Here is a 24,807-nt window from a genome sequence, read left to right as displayed (position 1 = left end):
TCTGCCACAATTAAAAATATGAATCTATACTGCCGTTATACGCATAATTGTCCCATGTTCCAAAATATGCAATCGAGAAAAACGCGTTTTAAGATTTTAACACATTTAGGACTCGTATTGATCAGGTGTGTGGTAAATTAAATCCAAATCTTCACAATAGTATAGAGAAAAGCGTGTTTATTAGAGTCATGAGTTTGTATTATGGGAATAAAGTAAATTTAGCTACGAAATTCAAAGTGGGACTGTTATGCCTAGAAATACGGGGTTTTTGGTGAATTTCTACGCATAACAGTCCCACTGAGAGTAGTGACCAATTATGTGCTAAACATACTGCTGTAGATGACCGTTCTTAAGTATAGATTATATCGAATGTAGAGGACGTACATCCTCAAGACTATGTTAAGGCACCTAATGAAGGCTCAAGTGACATGTGCCAAACGGAGCCACGTGTGGGGAAGTGAGGAAAAAAAAAACGATTTTAGAGTTTGGGATGGAAAGCAAAGTTTTCTGTATGTGTGATAATGAGAAAATGTATGAGTTCGTGAAAGAAAGAGTGGATGAGTATGTTAGAGAGTTTATAAGATGTAACAAATTCCTAAATCGACTCTTCTAGCTACAAGCTTGACAGAAACTCATCTGCGAATTCAAGGTTATTCTGCGGAGTAAATATTTAACTCAAAATTCACGACACAAATCTTCACACGATTTTATATCTTTGGACTTTGTTTGCAATACATATCATGATATTTGAATTAAGTTTTAGTACCACCAACATATTTGCAACTTGCACCGAAGAGCCAACTATGCGAAATAACCCAGTATGTGGCCAGGTCATCCTATTCTTCTTTTGACTTGACTTTGACTTCATCAAGTTTGATATGTCACATAGGCTCAAGACTGCCAATATAATGGCCACTTCCTCTGGGGAACATGGTATCCAAAACAACCTGGCATGTTATCAAGTCATCCAGAAACCTTTGAGTTACTCTCTTTAGCCTTGATTTGTGAATTTAAGAAGTTTGATGTTGCCAGCTAGGTTTCAGAACCGACAGTTTAGAGGTCATTTCCCCCAGGAAACCGGGAATTCAGAACAATCCGACATGTGGTCAAGTCAATCAAATACATTTGAACCTTGACTTGATTTGCAAATTCATGAAAATTTAAATGTCGAAAGCCAGGTTTCAGATTCGCCAATATAATGGCCACTTCCACCAGTGAACCGGTATTCGGACCAACCCAGCATATGGCCAAGTCATCCAAAAACGATCGAACTATATTTATTTGGACTGAGTTCGCCGCAAATTTTTATCTGGATCTTCCCAATTTTTGTGAAATGGAGACTCAAAAATCTGGAATATTCCACACAAATCTGGAAGGTTGGCAACGCTGCTTCTAGGAATTACTCCTCAAGTTGTATAAAGAATTAACTCAGCATTATTTCTAGCCACTTTTCGTAAAATGTTCTTTCAGAACTTGTTGTTAGAATAATACTTCAAAAACTCTGACTAAGTATCTACATCTACTATTCCAGTATTAAATCTTTTTTTTTTTATTCCAGTAATGTTGCCATCGATTCCTCCAAGCACCGTGGTGGATCGGGTACCATCAGTCGCCCACTACACGACTCATTCCGGCACACAGGTCACGGAGCAGCATTTGGAGCTTGCTGGGGTAATCCGAGCACGCTAGAAATGAACGGAGATGTTAAACTGCGAGGTAAGACCAATTATTTAAACCAGGAGCTCAATTTTCTAAGGTTTATTCCCATGTTAGCAGGTAAAAACAACACCTTAAATACCGATCGTCGCGGGAAATGCGTCTCGGAGCAGTTCGCCAAGGAACGGAAAAGTAATGCTCAGAAGCAATTCTCCTACAATAAACTCGTCAACGAAAACCACCACAAGCTCAACCGGCACCAGCAGCAACAACTGGTGAAGGACAGTAAAAATCGTCCTCTCAGGCCGCCTCAGCCGCACAATCTTCCTCAGGGATCGGCGGAAGGAATTTTGATCGACCTGTCATCGCCAGGAGAAGATCCGGGAAGCGTGGCTAGTCCTCCGGTCGTCATGGGGAACAGCAACCGCCAATTCACTAGCATTTTGGACGAACCTATCGATATTCCAACGGAGGGCGATCAACAGCAAGATCTGCCTTCAGAGATTCAGCAGTATCAGACGGTGACACAAGTAGCCGAAGAGCAGCAACCGGTTCGACTGCAACCTCCGCCATATCAAATGCCTCCAAAGTATACGAACACGATGGCTTTTGACGAGGTCAGCCCTGAACCACATCCGTTCGATACAAGAATGGCGTTCTCATTGGAAAGCCCATCAAACCAGGTTGCTTCCAATGCGACATCCGATTACGAGAGTGGTCCATCCAGTGCAGTGAGTGCTAGGGACTTAATGGCCTCGATTAAGAGGCAGCAAACCTTAGAAGTTGCAGAGCCAACGGTATCAACAGCCGTTTACGGGAATGTGAATAGAGGAGCTATATCAAAGATTGATTCAAACTACGGGAAAGTAACCGATTTAAGTGAACTTTCTAGTTCCTTAATGGCAAGTATGAGTTCTGCGCCGAACACATCCGGCAGTTCCTATGGGAGCGCCCAGGGATTGAACGATTCTTTGGACGTCAATCTTAGCAGCTTAACGTTGGATACTACCGACCCCAGTGTACTGAATCTGACCCCCAAGAAGCTGGATAAGACATTCCTGGCGGAACTGGAGAAGGATATCTACAAAAACGATACCAACAGCGTGAACCATTCGCAGGCGTATATTGCCAAATCGAATGCCAAGGACGGTTCCGTGAACCACATATCTAGTCTGATGAGCTCGCTTTCCAAGTACGAAAGCAGTGGTTTAATTTACGCCATCGGAGGCCACGATATGAGCGCTGGCGCAAGCAAGAACTTGAACGCAAACTTGCATCAAATTTATGCGAACAACTCTGCTGTCGCGGCATCCGAAAGCTTCCAGCGCAAGAACTACGAAAGCACGCAAAGCATGCTCTCGCCTAAGAAGCAAAATAACGTGCAATCGGCGGATACCAGCAGCGTGGTAACGCAAATGTGGATGGAACGTAATGCTGCCACTTCGCTGAGCAACAGTGAACTCACCTACGGAAACCTCCCCAATCCAACCTCCCAGAAATCCCACAATTATGTTGCAGTTTCCAATCGACCTCTGTCTCGAATCCAGAACGATACCCGACTATACGGTTCCAGTCCGAATGTCAATTCCATTAATCTAGTTGCTCAACAGCTACAGCAGCAATCTGCTATGGTTCCCCAAGCTGCCGCCGTTCCTGTGCAGAACATTTACAACAGCGTCTACAATGGGAACGACGTTTATTCCACTATTGGAAGCGATATATACGACACGGTAGCGGCCACTCCTGCGTCGTATTACGAACGCATTCCTGCGCAACAGCGACAGCAGCAAATCTACAACAACGTCAGTCAATTACACCAACAACAACCTGTGATCTATGATGAGGTGTCCAACGACGAACTTTTAAGGCCAATTCGGGCCGCTCCTGCTGCCCCGTTATCGGCTCAGCAAATTCAAAGACGACTGGACCGGCTGGCCCAACAGGACCAACAGGTTGCAGCATTGATGTCCGAGCTGGGCGAGGAAGCCAACGAGGACGAGGCTAGAGATGCGTTGACGGCTGTGAACTGGGATCACACGCTGGCGGTACGGCATTTCAAAATCGAGCGGCTGTGTCGGTAAGCGATCTTGTTTTATCTGTTTATCGTGTTTACCAAGTATTTGGAATCGCAGTTGCCCAAAAACCGGACATTTGCATATCATATTATATGTTATATGCTATTTGTTATATATAACATAGTTCCATTATCAAGTGCTTTTTCATGGCTTCAGAAAAACGTACGCTAGTCATTGGAAATGGGATTATCACAAAAGGCCGAATCACAAAAGGCCGAATCACAAAAGGCCGAATTACAAAAGGCCGTATAGCATCTATTCGGTGCCATGCAAACAGCAAATCCAGGCGTTTGCCCGGTATAATGCAAACAGAGGATGTTTTTCAATTTTTAGGTCCGACGAGCGACAGCGAGTTCGGGCAGCAAGCGTTTGCCCGGGATAATGCCAACATAGTCTTTTACGAAACAAGCAGGAGAATGATTGCTGAGATAGGGTATAACAAGTGTTTGAGTGATCCTGAGAATACTAAGTTTTTTAAGAATACTTTTCATCGTACAATGCCCGTTCGATTCTGACTCGGCTTCAATTTGGCGACACGGAAATCCATGTACACGAAAAAATGAATCATTATCAGTCACAAATCTTGTCAATCTCAATGTTTCTGTGGGCCTTCTTAAGGCTTAACATATTCAAAATAGGTAAATTTAATTACTGTTACGGTAATAAAAGATAATAAAAACAACCGTTAAATTTTGGAACGGTTCAATTTAGGCAACATGAATGTTTTTGGCATGTTGCCAAAATCGAACAGGCACTGTATAACATTCCAGTTTTCGCGAGGTTTCTACACTTATGTTGTACAAAATACAACAGCTCCAATTATAGAATTTGTTTTGGGTGTGTAAGCTAAGAATAGACCAGCTGACAAACCCAAAAAAACACTAACCATATTTTAGCTGGACAAACTGTTATTCAGCTAGTAATGTTACTTGTGCATCTTGTCCCGCCTTACCCTACTGTAAAAATGCTCATAATATTGTAGAAAAATGTGCTGAATGTTTGTGGCTCTCACTAAAATTTGTTTTAAATTTTCGGCCTTCCGTGATTCGACTTTTTGTGATTCAGCCTTCTGTGATTCGGCCTTTTGTGATTCGGCCTTTTGTGATTCGGCCTTTTGTGATTCGGCCTTTTGTGATTCGGCCTTTTGTGATTCGGACTTTTGTGATTCGGCCTTTTGTGATTCGGCCTTATGTGATTCGGCCTTTTGTATGTTTCGGCCTTTTGTGTTTTCGGCCTTCTGTGATTCGGCCTTATGTGATTCGGCCTTTTGTGATTCGGCCTTTTGTGGTAGACCCATTGGAAATACCTAAATTATTGCATTGTTTGATGTAATATTTGATGATGCATCGGTATCAAAATAACATAGGAAAATCAAAATTGACGGATTCCTTAACGTATCTTTAGAATGCCAAAATATCAGTTATTCCGGTCTGTCTGAACACCGACCAAATATTACATACATATGAGTGAGTCCAATTGCAATTCCACAATGACAGATTTGTTAAATGCTTTGCCATATATATGAGCAATTCTCGCTGAAACCAGGCCGTCATCGGCAACCATCGTTAGAATTCCAATTTTATGTCACTGATAGCTAGTGTATGTTATAACTTAAGGGTGGTCCTTTCGGTTTTCTCAAATTGGTGGACCCCTCGTACGCCAGCTAGCTATACAGTATGCGAAAAAGCCCATTTTTCGATAAATCTTGGATATTTCTTCACGTAATAGTAATGTCTGATATTTCCCTTAGAACACATAGCAAACTTGGTGGCATCGTATAGAGAAAGGATATAGTTTTAACTAAAAAGTTAAAAATAATTTGGCGGCCATTTTGAATTTGGCCGCCTTTTTTAGTTTTGTTAGAAAAATCGTTTTTTCACCATTTGCTCACCGCTCGTTTTGAATTCTGAGACCACCATCAGAAAGCTGATAAAAATGCGTAAGATAGGCTACAAAAGCTATGGTATTTACTCTATGAAATGAACAATTTTCTTAACCGTGTTCTACGATTTTGACGTATATGGCGAGTGCAGTCAATGATAACATCATTTTTTTGTACAACAAAGAAACGAGTTTTCAATCGTTGGTGTTTTATTCGAGCCGAGTGAAGAATGAGAGTATTGTTTTGAGTGAAAAAATTTGGCGGTCATCTTGATTTTAAGTCGTAGAATTAATTTTTCACCTTGATAGCACTCAACATGTCGAAGACATGTTGAGAGGCTACCAAGCAAACAAGGTTACGTATACTCTTCTTCATATTATTCTTCATTTTCCTGACGTTACGTCCCTACCGGAACCGAGCCTACTGCTCAGCTTGATTAGTTATAAAACAGGTTATCCAATAGGAATTATCTTTTCTAATTCGTTTTTTGATAAAAGAATAATTCTTCGACATATCTTTGAATTCAGGAATAATAAATGAAAACCGTCTAAAAACATTGATTGAAATAAACAAACATTTTTTACCATATGCGTTGCTTATTGAATGAAGATTATAAGTTGCGCGTTGGGACATTAGTATGTCTTGTGGTAATATCTGTAGTTTTCGCATAAAACATTGCCAAAATTGGATTAGAATGGAAATTCTTAAGTTTTTGAGTAAAAATTAATCCTTGATTTTCTGAGTCATAAAGTATTGTTTTAACTATCGCCAAACATACATGTGAAAAATAGCGAAATTTAAAGATAAGAAGCAGGCTTTATTCTAATGTGGGCGTAATGCCGAAATGCTGGTGTATCATTTTGAAGTTGAAAAATCTGGCGGTCATTTTGGATTTCGACCCCATCTTGGTTTTTAGAAGTTGAATGATTTTTTACCATCTCAGCGCTCATCATGTTGAATTATGAGGCTTCCGTAAAAAAAACAATCAGATTCTTCCTTTCTTATCTTATCTCAACTGTTCGACTGATTGTTCATTTCTATCAATGACTTTACACCAAATAAATGAAAGAATTAATGCTATTCCTCAACTCGAAGATATGGAGAAGAATCATTCTGGTAGCAAATAAGCGTTAAAAAATCCTATTTGATAATTTGTTTTTAAAGCTAGTAAAGCTGAAAAGCTGGCTCTAGCTCTAGAAGTAATTTACATGCTCCAAAGATTCGAGTATTGTAATCCAAAAACCCCTAAAACCAAATTTTTTAGAATATTTTTATTATTATTAGCTTTATTAGGGAGATTTTCAGCCCGTGGCTGGTTCATCCCCATTTTTTTTTTAGAATAACTTCTTATAAAATGATTTTTACAAAAAAGTTTATGCTACAAGAAGCATTGAATAACCATTTTTTTCTCGCAGACACCAACTTTATATCTCATCTACTTTCAAAGTTATTATCTCAAAATATCATGGAAAGCGGCAAAAAACCGCAAACCAAACAACTTGCATCATTTTAAGAATATCGATCACGCTTCGTTTTTGTTCCGTCGTGTACCAATACTGATTGAGAGCCATTGATTATGGGCCCATTTGACATTTTACGCGAAATGTTTCAATTTTGGCCGTTCAAAAGATTGATAGATGATTTGAATTTTCTATTCATAATTTGCATGAGCATTCGAATCAAGGTGTCCGAAATATGAGACAAAAGTGAGAAATCGCCCAGATTAAGGGGCCAGGATTCGTCAATGATTTCGGAATTTTAAGAAGCAGTTTTTTCGTTCAAAATCAAGAAAATTTACAGGCAAAAGTGTTTATTGTATTCTATTCTCCAACCGAAATACAGTGAACACATTTTTTTCGAATAGTTTTAGTTTTGAGCAAAAAAAACTGCTTTTGAAGTTTTGATGATGACGATGATTACGATGACGGAGCGTTAAACGTTAAGAATCATAAAAAGCCCACACATTTCTATTTATTTAAAATTTTCTATGCGAAATCAAAATCTTCATTCCCATTCGAAAGTTATGCTTTGAAGGTTTGATAACGTGAAGGAATCATACAGAATAATTTATTTTATATAAGTAGATGAAAAAACCGAATTTAGTACTATACCATTTAATTCCACTAGAGTTTGTATCCTTTGACAGATACGCGTATTTCGACCTCAACTGTAAGGCCGTCTTCAGTGTCGTGTACTAGTACACGACACTGAAGACGGCCTTACAGTTGAGGTCGAAATACGCGTATCTGTCAAAGGATACAAACTCTAGTGGAATTAAATGGTATAGTACTAAATTCGGTTTTTTCATCTACTTATAGGTATTCTACTAAACAGCTCGAAGATTTATTATTATTTTATACACGCAGAATAATATTGTAGGGTTGAATCTAAGAACGCGATTATTAGAACCAACAATTCTTGTTTAAATTGAATCAATCCATCTGTTGGTTTGTTTCTAATTCGGCATATTTTTGAAACAACAAAATTCTGTGTCGAATGAAATATTGATGCTCGATTTTTTTTTCAACAAATGACAATTGTTGTTTTAACAATATCATTTTGTTGAATAAACATTTTTTTTATTGTTGCCATTTTGTATTTAAGAAATAATCAGAGAGTTAGAGGCGAACAAATTTTGCTTATTGTTGAAAAATAAGTGTCGATGGGATATTCGGGTAGCTGTAATAACTTTGGTGAGTATACATTTTCCGTCGTAGTTTAATTTAAATACAATATTATTTTAGTAATCATATGACAAAATGCTGACAAAAATGATTTTACTATTCATGATAGTTTTGGCGGTGTGAATGCGAAAAGAAGGAATGCTATAGGTAATTAAATCAAACGATGAGATTGCAGGACAAGTTATTTATTTTAAATTTGTTTATTTCAGAATTTCCTAAATTTGTCGGTTGGTTTAGCAGCGGCGATGATACCGGACTATATCATGTTACACCTATTAATTCGAAACACTAATTCAATGTTGAAATATAATCTGTAAACCTACTTGCGCATTGAATTAGTAGGAATGTTAATAAAAAATGATATTTAAATCAATGAAATGCTTAATATCAATTAACAGAATTGTAGAAACAACAATAATTGTTTTTTGTTTCAATACACATTCTTTGTTACTTCAATAAGGGGTGTTTTTAGAATCAACAAATTATATTTTTGTTTCAATTGCATTTCTTTTTGTTTATGACAGCTGGCTATTTTGGGACATTTTTAGAAACAACAATTTATTTTGTAGGAATAAATGGAAGTTATCATTGAGTCAACAAAAATTGCCGATAAGCCGTGAGTCAACAATAAAATTTGTTGAATCTATATAGATTTCGTTCGAATTTACAATATATTTCTCTGCGTGTATGTTTTTCGATGAGTTATACCTCACTGAGGGCTTAAGTGTCCGTAATATGAAACGACACGGTATTCAGATTTTTATATTTTTGCTAAGCAGTCACTTTTTTTTTTTTGAAATAGAAGTGATATCTAGCTAACCCTCTCTTTCCCATGGTAGCTCCAGAGCTCCACAACTTTGCACGAATATAATTTTATTTTAAAACGGTTTTTTCTCAGAATGGTTTGTCTCTACGTCATTTATATTAATTACGACAAAAAGACTGTTGAAAGTTGTTCAAAAACCGAACAAAATACAAAAATGTTCGAAAAATACCGATTTTTTCAACGAAAAAATCATGGCGGTTTTCAGTACGCTGAAAAATGTATATGTTGCCATGAAAATGTTCCAATAAAATTATCGGCGTCATAATATAGATGCGTAGAACCTCCATAGCGATTAAAACTGTAATATTTTTACTTACTTTTTCCGTAAACTTAAATTTGATTGTAGAGCTCCATTGGGCAGATAACAGCAAAAACTGAATGACTGTCATTGCGCATGCTCCAATGCATAAGTTCGGTCAGATCACTCATTTGACGTTTGAGCGATGCCGTATTCATTGAAAGTGAAACTAAAGAAAATGCAGGTAACAACGCGGAAAGTATCTTTGAAAAAACGCCTGAACTCCCGTTGAATTCCACTAAAAGGTAAAACACGAGATCCTCCAGCATGTTCATTGTCTCTGTCAGCACCCTCGTTAAAGGGTTTTACTCCTTACGAGTACGCCGAAGACCTGGGATAGAATCCCATCCCCGAGATAGTCACTTATGGCAACAAAGTTATAATGGCGACTTCATTTGTAAGGGAAGTAAAGCCGTTGGTCCCGAGATGAACTAGCCCAGGGCTAAAAATCTCGTTAATAAAGACAGAAAAAAAACTTGTTTCACAAAAAAGTACGCTGTATGCCCAATGGAGCTCAGGAACTCCATTTATTTTTTTGACAGTTATCTGCTTGTTTAATAATTTTGACCTAAATAAAAGATATTTGTTCAAGCACTTCGAATAAAAAGACTGTTTTCTATTTTTATTTACTTGAAATAGTCGTGGGAAAGAAAGGGTTAAATGTGTATACCAAGCATGTTTTTCGCCTGGTGATGTAAGCAACAATGTGGTGCTCAAATCCTATGAGGAGGTCAAAAATTGCTTTACGTGATTTATGAAGGTGTCAATGGCTTGTTGCAACAGGATCACCTACAATTCCGTCGTGTTCAACATTGAGCTCGGATTCATTCAACTACCTTTTGGATCGACTTGCTGACTCTAAGTGTTCATCGAAAAATGAGGCTAAATCGGTGCAAATTTATATAAACATCTTCAAACCAATTGAAGCAGTACGAGTCTTCTGAATTTCGCTGCTAAAGAAGTGCTCGCTACCAAAAAGAACAACACCCTATACCTCCAAATGAGGTACGTGATTAGTTGTTTTTACAAGAGAGTACCGAGTGTTGCTGCCCCGTGTAGATATTTAGCAGAAGAAAAAATCAACGAATCAAAACATGATTAGACGACGAACGTGTTAGCGAATCGAATTAGAAAAAAAGCTCACTCAGCAGTTGGTTCACAAACTTTTGGAAACTGAACAACAAACTTTTGGAAACCCACGGATGATTTGATCACAGAATCGCGACTTACTATAGGGTTATATTCCAGGAGCAAGCGAAGTCATTCATGACTGACAACCATTAAACTATACCAAACGTCTTAACCCTTTCTACGACTTTGATCGATTTTTTTATGTTTTTCCAAACACTGCTTGAACAAACAATATTGCGAATAGGCTTTATTTTTAAAAATCAACGTATGTTTTAGTTGGGTTTCAAAAGTGAATAGATTGTTTATCAATCGTTTCACTATTGCAAGGTTTTTTTTACTATTGGATTAGTCAGATTAGTATGGAAATTTGTTCTTGTAACTATTGCATAGTATTTATCTGGATCGATTAGTCTCAAATTCATCTAAAATCATTGGAGCTTTGAAGTTACCATGAGTAGAAGAGGGTGAATTACCTACATTGGTTTGCTATTACCAAATCCCCTACTTTAACCAACAGAAACTGAAAGTGCTTAGGCTTCTGTTCGCTCTCTATCAGAAAGCGCATGGCCCTTCGTAATAATGAACCCATCAGAGACTAAATCACCGAATCTAATCGTACTGACGAGGAGTTTTACTTTCAAACTTACCGCCTCAATGGGTTTCATCCAGCTCAATTCGAAACCCACGTGAGGGAAACATATTAATCGTCCATGGCATTATAGTCACACAATTCATTAGCCTGCATAATACTACCCGTTCAACCGAACGGCGACGGATCATCGCTTTTCAGCCGCGAGTACTGAAGTAAAATTAATGACCATCTTACTCTTTGGTTGGTCACATTTCCTATCGAGCGTACGGCGAAGACGAGTTTTTATGTTGGATATTTGTCTAATAATTCATTTCTTGTCCATTTTCCATTCGCAGGCTCGGTGTGGCGAATCGAACCAAGTGCGAGGAGGCGCTCCTGAAAACTGGCTGGAGTGTGCAACTGGCCGCGTCGATACTGCTAGAGACTTAATCGCTTCCGCCTGCCAGCCCTCCGACAATGTTTAACGGCTTCGTGCTTTCGGTGTATTTAGCTTTTTTAAGGTAAGAACCATCTTTAAGTTTTGCACAACGAACATTGAACTGTCAGTGGGAACCACTGATTTGTTGTGCCGATCCGTTGAGTATTACAATCAGCACTGTTTACTACTTGGCAAATATGTAGATAATTATTTATGGTTTTCCATGAAATAAAAAAAAATATTAATATAAATGTACAAATAACTGTAATCTCCAGATCGTGAAGTGATCTTCCGATTTTTATCGATCAGTATGATACATCATACGAATGACAAATTTAAATTATAATTTCTCCAGTGAAAATCTCCTGAAAGAACTCGAAACAATTTATATGCTCTCTCTCAGACACACCTCTCATCAATTAATTATTGTTAAGTAACAATGCACATAATGATGACTATTGAATAAAATGCTAACAGATTCGCCGCTTCCTCTGGAGAAGCATTCAGAGATATTTATTACCATCGAAACAAACGATTAAGCAGTGCAAACGAAACCAATTTTCTCATCAATCATTGTTGCCTGTGGGAATGAGCAGCTCAAAAGCCGAAACAGAAATAAGTAGCATCCAGAAGGGTGATAACGATTTGGAAGAGCTTTTGTCTTTATTACCCGCGATATGATGAAAATTAGATAGGTCTGTTGAATGGCAGCCGTTGAAGTATTGAAATTGTTGTTGATTCCAGTTATGTTGGGAAGGTTTAGGGTTGCGAGCCAATTAAACTGTTAGAACCAGAAGCGAATAGTTGAAGACCGCTGCACAAGTATGCCTCGATACTCTACTTAGAAATAAAAAAAAACTACTTGTTTTATTGAAATGAGAACAAGAGCCGTAGCTTCCCATTGAGTACCATTCAATTTGAAGAACGATCAACGGATCCGATATGCCAAATGAAGTGATTGAAATCATCTAGAAAAGATTGAGTAGATGAATGGGAGTTGAGGGAAAGCCGGTAGACCGGAAATAGTCTATTTACATGTTATGTAAGAATGTTCCGCAATTGAAAGAAATACATGAATATTTTATAGCTGAGAATAGATTGGACACGTGTTGCATGAGCTATAACAGTATCCGAATTCCTTTTTGTGGTTGATTAGCGTCTACTGTGCATGGGATTTACTTCAAGTTATGCTGAATGTTTACTATTGACTTCTAATGTGTTTTGATATTCGTACTTATTATTATTATTCCTCCAAAATAAAAAAAAAGTTCTACAAAAAAAGCTATATGAATACGTACAGGGATTCCAAATTGATTGAATCTCGGAAATCTTCTAGAAGTTTCCCCAAGCATTTTATTAAGCATAGCATCTATGAATTACAGGGTTCCCGCTATGAGCTCTAGAATCCCTTCCGAAAATCTCACAGAAGTTCCACCAAAGATTATCCAGCGGTTTTACAGTTCTCTTGAATTACCCCTGTTTGGCTCCCTCGATTTACTCATGTAACCATTTCTAAAAGAACCCTTCGGCGAAATTTTTGGAGGATTTTCTTATTTTCTCACGAGAAGTTCTGGAAGAATCCTCGAACCATTTTTAAAGTAATACCTACTGGAATTATTAAAAAATACACTTAAAATGCCTGGTGAACTTCTTGAACCACTGGAAAAATTTCTTGAATAATTTCAGGAAACATCCATGGAGGAATCCCTGAATGAAACACTGGTGGATACTCAGGAGACACAGGGAGGGAATCCCTGGAGGAATTCTGCAAGAATCCCTGCAACAGTATTTGGGTGAATCCCTAAGGTTTCCAAAAAATAAATAACTGGAGGAATCCGTTGATGAATTCCTGGAAGAATAACATGGAGGAATTGTTGGCGGAAATAGGTTTTGTTGAAGAAAGTCCTGGATGAACCTTGAAGAAATGCCTAGTATAAATTCCTGAGAATTGGATGAACTATAATTTTTGAGGAAATCCTAAGAAATCCCTGGAGGCATCTCTGAAGAACTCTTATTAAATTCTTGAAGAGATTCTAAACGAAAATCTTGAGGAAAATCCATGGGATATCGATGGAAGAATTACAAGATGACTTCCTAAGACTTTCTTGAGACATGTCTGAAGAATTTCTGGAGGAATTGCTGGTGCTAGTTCTTGGAGGACACTATAAGAAGTCCGTAAGAGTATCACTAAATTAACTACAAAAGAATGATTTGGTATATCTAATGAAAAAACTGATTAAATGCTTGATAAAATATAGAAAAAAAATGTAAAAAATCGTATGATAATACGAGTAGCAATACACGGATAGAAATCAGAATACCAAAATCATGATTATGCACCGGAATATCATGACTTCAATTGTGTTTTCATCTTATGAAAATACACCATGATTTGGACTCACGATATGATGAGTCAGATTATCGTAACGCAACACAAGTGTTATGTTTTTGTAGCTGATAACTCGAAAATCATGACCCACGCATCAATTCCTATTTTTAGTTCTGCCAGACAAACCGATAAAATTAAAATAAAAAAAAAACAAAATATGCTAGAGTGAGATTCGAACCAAGAACCTTCTGATTGAGAGCCACACACTTTACCAAACCGCCAATTTATCGTGTTGAATTATGGGTGATCAATGCGAATAACTTGAATGAAAATTCACCGCTTATTGTTGTCACTCTGGATGTTACGCTAATGAAGAATCACGATCATGACTCTAGGAACCAGGATTTATCGTCCTGATATCGCGACTGAAACAATTTCTGAATAGCATGACTTGTAAATCATGATGTGGGAATTAGATTTTTATCCGTGCAGTTTTACTAGAAAGTAGGGAGTCGATGCCGGTTATGGACCCTTTGCGTATTCTGGACCCCCTACAGAAAAACATAAAATTAACACTCAAAGCAACTTTATTCCTATGAAAATCCACCGGGGGAACTTCGATTACATTGTTAGTCAGCAGTTTCAGGCAAAATATTTGGTTTGAGACGCATAAATACAGATATTTGAACAGTTTTGTAAATGAAACCACATAATACGCATTTCCAGGTGGGTCCATAATAGGCTCGTCGGCAGCGAGCCGGATTACATGGGAATCAAATGGAGGGTCCATAATACGCAACGTCAAATTTGTAAACAATCCTATTATGGACCCCGGGAGGGTCCATAATAGGCATTCGGACAACAGTTTTTCAAATGCATATTTCGCTGGAAAAATCGAATGATTTTGTATGTTTCATAGACGTACTATGAAGTAAAGACATTGAATTTGTTGTTAGACTCCACAAAACGTATATGCGTCTGAGATATCATTGCGGAAAAGCGTCTAGAATGAATTTCAGCTACTAAGGGGTCCATTACTAGCATTGAAACCCTATTTGAAACGTTCTCACACAAATGTCCGATCGGATTCTCTAATGAATCCCTATTAGCAGTCAGATCATGTCTCCTGTTAGATTATGTTTTCTTGGTTCTTGTTTGATCTCTTTTTTGATCATGTTTAATTTTTCTCTGGCATGAGATCTGTAAACTAACTATACTTGAAGGCTATCGTGAAAGACTTCTTACAGTGTTTATCGTATTCACTTATCTAATGTTTTCTTCACGAATTACAAGAAATTTACAAGGAATTCTCAAAGATTTCTTCAGTGATTCCTCAAGAAAGATTTTAAGTCATTCATGAATTGATTCCTTCTAGGATTCTAATGAATATTATTGCTTCAAGAGTTACAGTGTTCCCCCAAAATTGTTTCTGATTGAGATCCCTTGGTTTATTCCTGGAGAAACCCGCAGCAGACCATTTTGGGGAAATACCTGGAGGATTCTTTGGAAATATTCTTACAGGAATCTGTTGTATTGTTTTTATTTGTTTGTGATTTTGTCTGATATCGCTGCTCATCAGTGTTACTTGTAAATTTCAGTTTTCACTTCGGAAAATATCCATTCTTTGTCTAATCAAGTAATAAAAACTTCAAGAATTCTGCCAAAAAATGTCTCTTTGTAATTCTTGCAAGAGTTTTTCAGGTATCGAGGATTTCTTCATGAATTATTTCCATATTATACCAGTTCATTCTGTTGAAATTCCTTTACCAGTTTTCAGTGAGTTCTTCTTGGGATTCCCACGGAAAATCGTTCCCGGGATCAGTAGTTATTATTCAACAGATTTTTTCCTGAAGTTTTTTTGACTTTCTGATTCTCTTGAAGAATTCCGAGTTTTAAACATTCGTTTATTCGATTGCTTGAAAAATTTCCCTTGTCAAAATAACATCAAATTACTCTTCTAAGTTACTCTAAGGATTCCTCCTAATGTTCTACAAGATTTTCATAAAAAATTAAACAAGATTTAATTGAAAAAATGCTCTTAGCAATTTCTAAATATTTTTCAATATCTACTTAAGATTTTTTTTTTATGACTTCAAATATTCCTATAATGTTTCTAGCGGAAAATTTCTTTAAAGTTTCTAGCGGAAACCTCTCCAAATATTTCCAGAGATTTTTTATTTATTTTTCACGAACTTCTCGAAAATAATTCTCCTGAAATTCCATAAAGTATTATTTCAGGTTCTAAAAATACTCCATATATTTTTTAGAATATTAGTTCAGGAATTCTTCCATAAATAATATATAGAAATCTATCGGCTCTCCATATTTGGTTCAAAGACTACTCCAGGAAAACATCAATATTTTTAGGGAATTTCTTCACATTTTACTCTTTATGGAATAATATCAATATCAAATTTGCCAAGTGCTGAAAGCACATTAAAAAAAATGTTTTTGGTAATTTCAGCTTAAATTGAACTTGAATTTATTTTCGGAAAATTCAAGAATTTACCGAAGAATTTCTGAAACTTTTGACGAAATACCTGACAATGTACTTCACAGAGAAGCTTAGGCAGTTTTTGTAGGATTGACCACAAAAAAATCTAGTTTTTCGTCTTTTATAATGGACAATGATTTACGTTAAAACGGATGATTTTTTCACTGAAGGTATCTAACATAATATAACATGTTTTGTATGAAGTCCGAAGTTTAATAGTGAACAGAATAATGTAGAATCAAATTTCTTCCTACTTGAAAAAAAAAACCCAAACTAACTTTTTTGCAGAAGTTATTGATTATTACATTGGCGGTATTTTTAAGAACAATTCCAAAGATGTTTTATGGTAAAATTCATAATGCAAGATTTTTCCGAATTCAAATCTTGGAGAAAATTTTTGTATAACTATGAAAATTTGTTGAATTCCGATGGATGGACGATACGATGATACGTATAAAAATTTGGACGTATAAATGATTCGTATAAAAATCCTGCAATTTTCAAAGTTCCTAGATTTTTTTTCTTTATTTTCTTTAAATTGTTGCTTTTTGGAATATGAGCAATTCTCGCTGAAACCAGGCCGCCATCGGCACCCATCGTTAGAATTCCAATTTTATGTCACTGATCACTAGTTTTCGATAAAACTTAAGGGTGGTCCTTTCTGTTTTCTCAAATTGGTGGACCCCTCGTACGCCAGCTAGCTAAACAGTTTGCAAAAAAGCCCATTTTTTGATAAATATAGGGTATTTCTTCACGTGATATGTCTCATGTTTCGCTTGGAACACATAGCAAACTTAGTGGCATCGAATAGAGAAAGGATAAAGCTTTCAGGTGATTATAAAACGAAGCCACACCTCAAATTTTCAAGAGCACAAGACTTGAGAACCAAACAGAGCTCCGCGTTGAAAATTAATCCAATTGATCACCACCTGCAAGCAAGCAATTGGATTGATTTTCAAAGCGAACTGTTGACAGATTCTCCAGTCTTGTGCTCATGAAAATTCAAAGTTTGGCTTCGCTTCATAATCACCTTCATTTAAAGGAAACCTTCATTTAGAGGAAAATCCATGGGATATCGATGGAAGAATTACAAGATGACTTCCTAAGACTTTCTTGAGACATGTCTGAAGAATTTCTGGAGGAATTGCTGGTGCTAGTTCTTGGAGGACACTATAAGAAGTCCGTAAGAGTATCACTAAATTAACTACAAAAGAATGATTTGGTATATCTAATGAAAAAACTGATTAAATGCTTGATAAAATATAGAAAAAAAATGTAAAAAATCGTATGATAATACGAGTAGCAATACACGGATAGAAATCAGAATACCAAAATCATGATTATGCACCGGAATATCATGACTTCAATTGTGTTTTCATCTTATGAAAATACACCATGATTTGGACTCACGATATGATGAGTCAGATTATCGTAACGCAACACAAGTGTTATGTTTTTGTAGCTGATAACTCGAAAATCATGACCCACGCATCAATTCCTATTTTTAGTTCTGCCAGACAAACCGATAAAATTAAAATAAAAAAAAAACAAAATATGCTAGAGTGAGATTCGAACCAAGAACCTTCTGATTGAGAGCCACACACTTTACCAAACCGCCAATTTATCGTGTTGAATTATGGGTGATCAATGCGAATAACTTGAATGAAAATTCACCGCTTATTGTTGTCACTCTGGATGTTACGCTAATGAAGAATCACGATCATGACTCTAGGAACCAGGATTTATCGTCCTGATATCGCGACTGAAACAATTTCTGAATAGCATGACTTGTAAATCATGATGTGGGAATTAGATTTTTATCCGTGCAGTTTTACTAGAAAGTAGGGAGTCGATGCCGGTTATGGACCCTTTGCGTATTCTGGACCCCCTACAGAAAAACATAAAATTAACACTCAAAGCAACTTTATTCCTATGAAAATCCACCGGGGGAACTTCGATTACATTGTTAGTCAGCAGTTTCAGGCAAAATATTTGGTTTGAGACGCATAAATACAGATATTTGAACAGTTTTGTAAATGAAACCACATAATACGCATTTCCAGGTGGGTCCATAATAGGCTCGTCGGCAGCGAGCCGGATTACATGGGAATCAAATGGAGGGTCCATAATACGCAACGTCAAATTTGTAAACAATCCTATTATGGACCCCGGGAGGGTCCATAATAGGCATTCGGACAACAGTTTTTCAAATGCATATTTCGCTGGAAAAATCGAATGATTTTGTATGTTTCATAGACGTACTATGAAGTAAAGACATTGAATTTGTTGTTAGACTCCACAAAACGTATATGCGTCTGAGATATCATTGCGGAAAAGCGTCTAGAATGAATTTCAGCTACTAAGGGGTCCATTACTAGCATTGAAACCCTATTTGAAACGTTCTCACACAAATGTCCGATCGGATTCTCTAATGAATCCCTATTAGCAGTCAGATCATGTCTCCTGTTAGATTATGTTTTCTTGGTTCTTGTTTGATCTCTTTTTTGATCATGTTTAATTTTTCTCTGGCATGAGATCTGTAAACTAACTATACTTGAAGGCTATCGTGAAAGACTTCTTACAGTGTTTATCGTATTCACTTATCTAATGTTTTCTTCACGAATTACAAGAAATTTACAAGGAATTCTCAAAGATTTCTTCAGTGATTCCTCAAGAAAGATTTTAAGTCATTCATGAATTGATTCCTTCTAGGATTCTAATGAATATTATTGCTTCAAGAGTTACAGTGTTCCCCCAAAATTGTTTCTGATTGAGATCCCTTGGTTTATTCCTGGAGAAACCCGCAGCAGACCATTTTGGGGAAATACCTGGAGGATTCTTTGGAAATATTCTTACAGGAATCTGTTGTATTGTTTTTATTTGTTTGTGATTTTGTCTGATATCGCTGCTCATCAGTGTTACTTGTAAATTTCAGTTTTCACTTCGGAAAATATCCATTCTTTGTCTAATCAAGTAATAAAAACTTCAAGAATTCTGCCAAAAAATGTCTCTTTGTAATTCTTGCAAGAGTTTTTCAGGTATCGAGGATTTCTTCATGAATTATTTCCATATTATACCAGTTCATTCTGTTGAAATTCCTTTACCAGTTTTCAGTGAGTTCTTCTTGGGATTCCCACGGAAAATCGTTCCCGGGATCAGTAGTTATTATTCAACAGATTTTTTCCTGAAGTTTTTTTGACTTTCTGATTCTCTTGAAGAATTCCGAGTTTTAAACATTCGTTTATTCGATTGCTTGAAAAATTTCCCTTGTCAAAATAACATCAAATTACTCTTCTAAGTTACTCTAAGGATTCCTCCTAATGTTCTACAAGATTTTCATAAAAAATTAAACAAGATTTAATTGAAAAAAATGCTCTTAGCAATTTCTAAATATTTTTCAATATCTACTTAAGATTTTTTTTTTATGACTTCAAATATTCCTATAATGTTTCTAGCGGAAAATTTCTTTAAAGTTTCTAGCGGAAACCTCTCCAAATATTTCCAGAGATTTTTTATTTATTTTTCACGAACTTCTCGAAAATAATTCTCCTGAAATTCCATAAAGTATTATTTCAGGTTCTAAAAATACTCCATATATTTTTTAGAATATTAGTTCAGGAATTCTTCCATAAATAATATATAGAAATCTATCGGCTCTCCATATTTGGTTCAAAGACTACTCCAGGAAAACATCAATATTTTTAGGGAATTTCTTCACATTTTACTCTTTATGGAATAATATCAATATCAAATTTGCCAAGTGCTGAAAGCACATTAAAAAAAATGTTTTTGGTAATTTCAGCTTAAATTGAACTTGAATTTATTTTCGGAAAATTCAAGAATTTACCGAAGAATTTCTGAAACTTTTGACGAAATACCTGACAATGTACTTCACAGAGAAGCTTAGGCAGTTTTTGTAGGATTGACCACAAAAAAATCTAGTTTTTCGTCTTTTATAATGGACAATGATTTACGTTAAAACGGATGATTTTTTCACTGAAGGTATCTAACATAATATAACATGTTTTGTATGAAGTCCGAAGTTTAATAGTGAACAGAATAATGTAGAATCAAATTTCTTCCTACTTGAAAAAAAAACCCAAACTAACTTTTTTGCAGAAGTTATTGATTATTACATTGGCGGTATTTTTAAGAACAATTCCAAAGATGTTTTATGGTAAAATTCATAATGCAAGATTTTTCCGAATTCAAATCTTGGAGAAAATTTTTGTATAACTATGAAAATTTGTTGAATTCCGATGGATGGACGATACGATGATACGTATAAAAATTTGGACGTATAAATGATTCGTATAAAAATCCTGCAATTTTCAAAGTTCCTAGATTTTTTTTCTTTATTTTCTTTAAATTGTTGCTTTTTGGAATATGAGCAATTCTCGCTGAAACCAGGCCGCCATCGGCACCCATCGTTAGAATTCCAATTTTATGTCACTGATCACTAGTTTTCGATAAAACTTAAGGGTGGTCCTTTCTGTTTTCTCAAATTGGTGGACCCCTCGTACGCCAGCTAGCTAAACAGTTTGCAAAAAAGCCCATTTTTTGATAAATATAGGGTATTTCTTCACGTGATATGTCTCATGTTTCGCTTGGAACACATAGCAAACTTAGTGGCATCGAATAGAGAAAGGATAAAGCTTTCAGGTGATTATAAAACGAAGCCACACCTCAAATTTTCAAGAGCACAAGACTTGAGAACCAAACAGAGCTCCGCGTTGAAAATTAATCCAATTGATCACCACCTGCAAGCAAGCAATTGGATTGATTTTCAAAGCGAACTGTTGACAGATTCTCCAGTCTTGTGCTCATGAAAATTCAAAGTTTGGCTTCGCTTCATAATCACCTTCATTTAAAGTTAAAAACATGTTGGCGGCCATTTTGAATTTGGGCGCCATCTTGAATTTTGTTAGAAAAATCGTTTTTTCACCATTAGCGCACGACTCGTTTTGAATTCTGAGATCACCATCAGAAAGCTGAGGAAAAACTGCGTAAGATAGGCTACATAAACTAGGTGAGCAATGGTATTTACCCTATGAAATGAACGATTTTCTAAATCATGTTCTACGATTTTGACGTATATGGCGAGTGCAATTAATGAAAACATTATTTTTTGTACAACAAAGAAACAAGTTTTCAATCGTACATAAAATTGGAATTCTAAAGATGGGTGCCGATGGCGGCCTGGTTTCAGCGAGAATTGCTCATATGCATATATTTTTTGTACGAAGCTGCTCAAGAAAACGGATTGTTTCCTCGGATGTCGTTTCCCCGAATGTAATTTCTCCGAATGCCAGTTCCCAGAATGACCCGTTTCCCCGAAAGCCATTTCTTCGAAAGATCCGTTTTCACGAAAAGTGATGCAGTTCAAAAAGGTTCAAGAATAGTCTTTAGTGACAGGGTGCTGAACTAGAAAGAACTATAAGCAATCCAAAGCAGGAGATATTTGATCATTCTCGACTAAACACATATTGCCAAAAATGCTGAGGATAGTGAAACTCAAAAGAATCAGTAGATGAAAAAAACCGAATTTAGTACTATACCATTTAATTCCACTAGAGTTTGTATCCTTTGACAGATACGCGTATTTCGACCTCAACTGTAAGGCCTTCTTCAATTGTTCTACATTTTGTAGAGATTTTTTTACATCTTATATTGAGAAGCTTTACAGTGTATGCTAAGAAGTTTTTCCAGTTACAATTGAAAAGATTTTCCAGCTTATGGTAAGATCATTGTTATCAAATTTACTGACCTTAGCTCTTTAGTGCTGTTTTTATATATTTTTTTCTTTTGCGGTTATGATTTTCATTTGCGCCGCATCTTTATTTTTTTCGTTTTTCTAGTTTTTGAGAGAATATTTTTTATGATACTTTTATGCAATTCAAAAATACTTTTTCTAATTCATTAATCTCGAATGGGCTTTTGTCTAGCAGTCAAGCTAAAGACGTAAATTGTTCTTGAACTATGCACATGCACTCACGTCCGATGAGGTTTTACGTATATATCCAGTAAAACCTTCAAAAATCCTAGAGGAACCCCTAAAAGAAACACTGGAAAAATTTTTGGACGAATTCCTTGAAGAATCCCACGACAAATACATGGAGGAGCCCTGGAGTACATACTTATGTGAGAATCACAGGAAGGATTCCATGGTATAATTACTGGAAGAATTTCCAAGGAATCACGGAAACAATAACTATGGAATCCGTTGATGAATTCGTGGAAGACTAACTAGTGTAATTCTTAAGAGTATCTACGTAAAAATGTTGTGACAAATCTTAGGAGAAACTTGAGAAATTCTTGAAAATTTCCTGAATTTTCTAGATGTATACCAAGAATAACTCCCGGTCAAATTTCTTAAATAATCTTGAAGGAATCTCAGGAGTAATTTTTTGAGTCACTCGTGGCTGCAGGGAGCAGTTCTGAAAGAAGCTCTGGTAAAATCTATGTGAATCTCAGGAGTTATTATCAACGAAAATGATGAATGAATCTTTGGCTGAATGATGGAATTTCAGGAGGAATCCCTGGAGTATTTCCTAGAGGAATTGTTAGAGAAATCTCTGAAAGAACACAAAACAATAAAAAAATATCTTGAAGAATTCCTGAAGAAATTCTCATAAGTAATTAAGGAATATTTGTTGAAATTTCAGAAGGGGTGAAAGAAGAAATACTGTAGAAGAAATCCCTACACAAAAGTCTGACAGAATTTTTGAGGAACCTCATGAGGAATAACTGAAGATAACTGTTCGTGTATTCCTGGAGAAATATTCGAAAGATTTCTGAAGCAGCATGGAACAATTTCAGGAGATTCTCTAGAGATGTCCTGAAGAAAATATCAAAATAATAACAGAAAGAACAACCAAAATACATAGAGGATACTTTAAAAATCCTAAAAAAACTAATCAAAAAATGGTATGAAATATTTTGAAAAAATCCTGGAGATATTTCTGAAGAAACTCCAAAGGAATTTCTAGAGAATCTCTTGATGAATCATAGAAATTGCTGCAACTCTATGAACATCTATAAAAAGATTGCTTTTAGGGAATCCTTGGAGAATTTCTTGAAAAAAATCCTTGAAAGAATTTCTGGATTAACCTTTGAAGGAATCTTTGTAGTAATTCCAGAAAGAGATTCTGAAGATATCGTTATAGGAGTTCCTGGAGAATCTGTTAGAACTGATCCTAAGTAGCAACCAAAAGTCCTTATTGGTAGACGGTAAAAGGTCGTTTTACTTCTGCATAAAAAATGTCATGAATATAATTCATCGTCAAAAATACTAAAAAGTGATCTTTACCTGCAGTACGCTAATACGTTGAATTACATGCTATTACAAGGCTGGTAGCGAGTCACTTTTTAGTGACTTGGTCTCTTTTTTGATGCCAGTCACTTTAAAGTCTCTTTTTTGAAGCCATTTCAACTAAAGTCACTTTTTACGTCAAAAAGACACTTTTTTCAACTATTTTGAGCTAAACTTTCGGGAGAAAATAATGGACTGGCCCTCCCCTTGGTTATGCGACCTTGCCGCGATGGGAGGGCATAATCCATTAGCCCATATGATGGAAACCAAAGGCGTAACCTGTAGTGGTGGTATCACATTTTGGCATTTTTTGCTTAAAGCCGCGTCATAATTCATATGGCATAGATGCAATAATATCTCGGATGTGATCCAACGGACATTCTGCGTCATTGATAGAATTGATGCCCATTTCAAATAATTAATCTATTCGAGGTGGACATTAATACTATTGGTGACGTTCAGTTTGTACCTCATTTGTAACAGCGGTATAAATAATCTAATTCCAGCTTCATTTTCGCAAAATTTACAAGTAGAAAGTAGGCGTTGTGAAGCATTGCATTTGCCACCGAAAAGTGAATCTTGTAGGAGACTGTAATAGAAGCCTAAGGTAACTTTACTCTTAAATATTCACTTTGAAAATGACTATGGAAAGTGAGACGCTGAGATCGATCATTAGGGTACACTTGCTAGTTTCGAAAAATTGTTGAACAGACAAGGAAAGCGACTTTTTTCTTAAGGGATATATGAACGTAATCTATATAAATAAAAATGGAATGATGTTTGTATGTCACGAAATGGCTTGAGAACGGGCTAACGGATTTTGAAAATTCTTCCATAGTTATGTTCCTGAAGTGTTCCGACGTGTTTGTGTATATAAAAAACAAAGGATATTTAACGGGAAAGTTGAAAAAACAGGAGTGAACGGAACTTCCATTTTGCACGGGGCGTTCCATGGCGTTTTTCAACAGCCTACTTGATGGCAAGACGAAGTTTGCCGGGACCACTAGTGACCAATAAATACTTTTAACAACAAAAACGAAATAAATTAGAACTACTACTTAACAGCCTAATTTTGTTAAGTCTTGATGACAATTGACAATTAAGACTCTA

General features: G+C 36.2%; 1 protein-coding gene and 1 long non-coding RNA gene across 5 annotated transcripts in view; both read left to right on the top strand.

Moving 5' to 3' along the window:
• LOC5564812 overlaps nucleotides 1–12,658 on the top strand; it is a 74,925-nt gene extending 62,267 nt beyond the window's left edge. For 3 of the 4 annotated variants that reach the window (XM_021853947.1, XM_021853946.1, XM_021853945.1), the window contains 3 exons: nucleotides 1,559–1,716; nucleotides 1,774–3,733; nucleotides 11,480–12,658. In XM_021853947.1, the coding sequence (XP_021709639.1) occupies nucleotides 1,559–1,716; nucleotides 1,774–3,733; nucleotides 11,480–11,573 (2,212 nt within the window). In that variant the 3' untranslated portion in view covers nucleotides 11,574–12,658. The remainder of the gene's footprint in view (nucleotides 1–1,558; nucleotides 1,717–1,773; nucleotides 3,734–11,479) is intronic. The other variant, XM_021853948.1, reaches the window with a different exon arrangement.
• Nucleotides 7,956–8,675, top strand: LOC110679419. The gene is made up of 2 exons (XR_002502472.1): nucleotides 7,956–8,444; nucleotides 8,507–8,675. It is a non-coding gene; the product is annotated as an uncharacterized LOC110679419 (long non-coding RNA).
• Nucleotides 12,659–24,807: the final 12,149 nt, after the last annotated feature.

This window comes from Aedes aegypti, chromosome 3 (assembly GCF_002204515.2).
Source record: "Aedes aegypti strain LVP_AGWG chromosome 3, AaegL5.0 Primary Assembly, whole genome shotgun sequence".
NCBI classification, from domain to species: Eukaryota; Metazoa; Arthropoda; class Insecta; order Diptera; family Culicidae; genus Aedes; species Aedes aegypti.
Note: the sequence above shows the minus strand (reverse complement) of the source record. Positions and strands in the feature narration are given on the sequence as shown.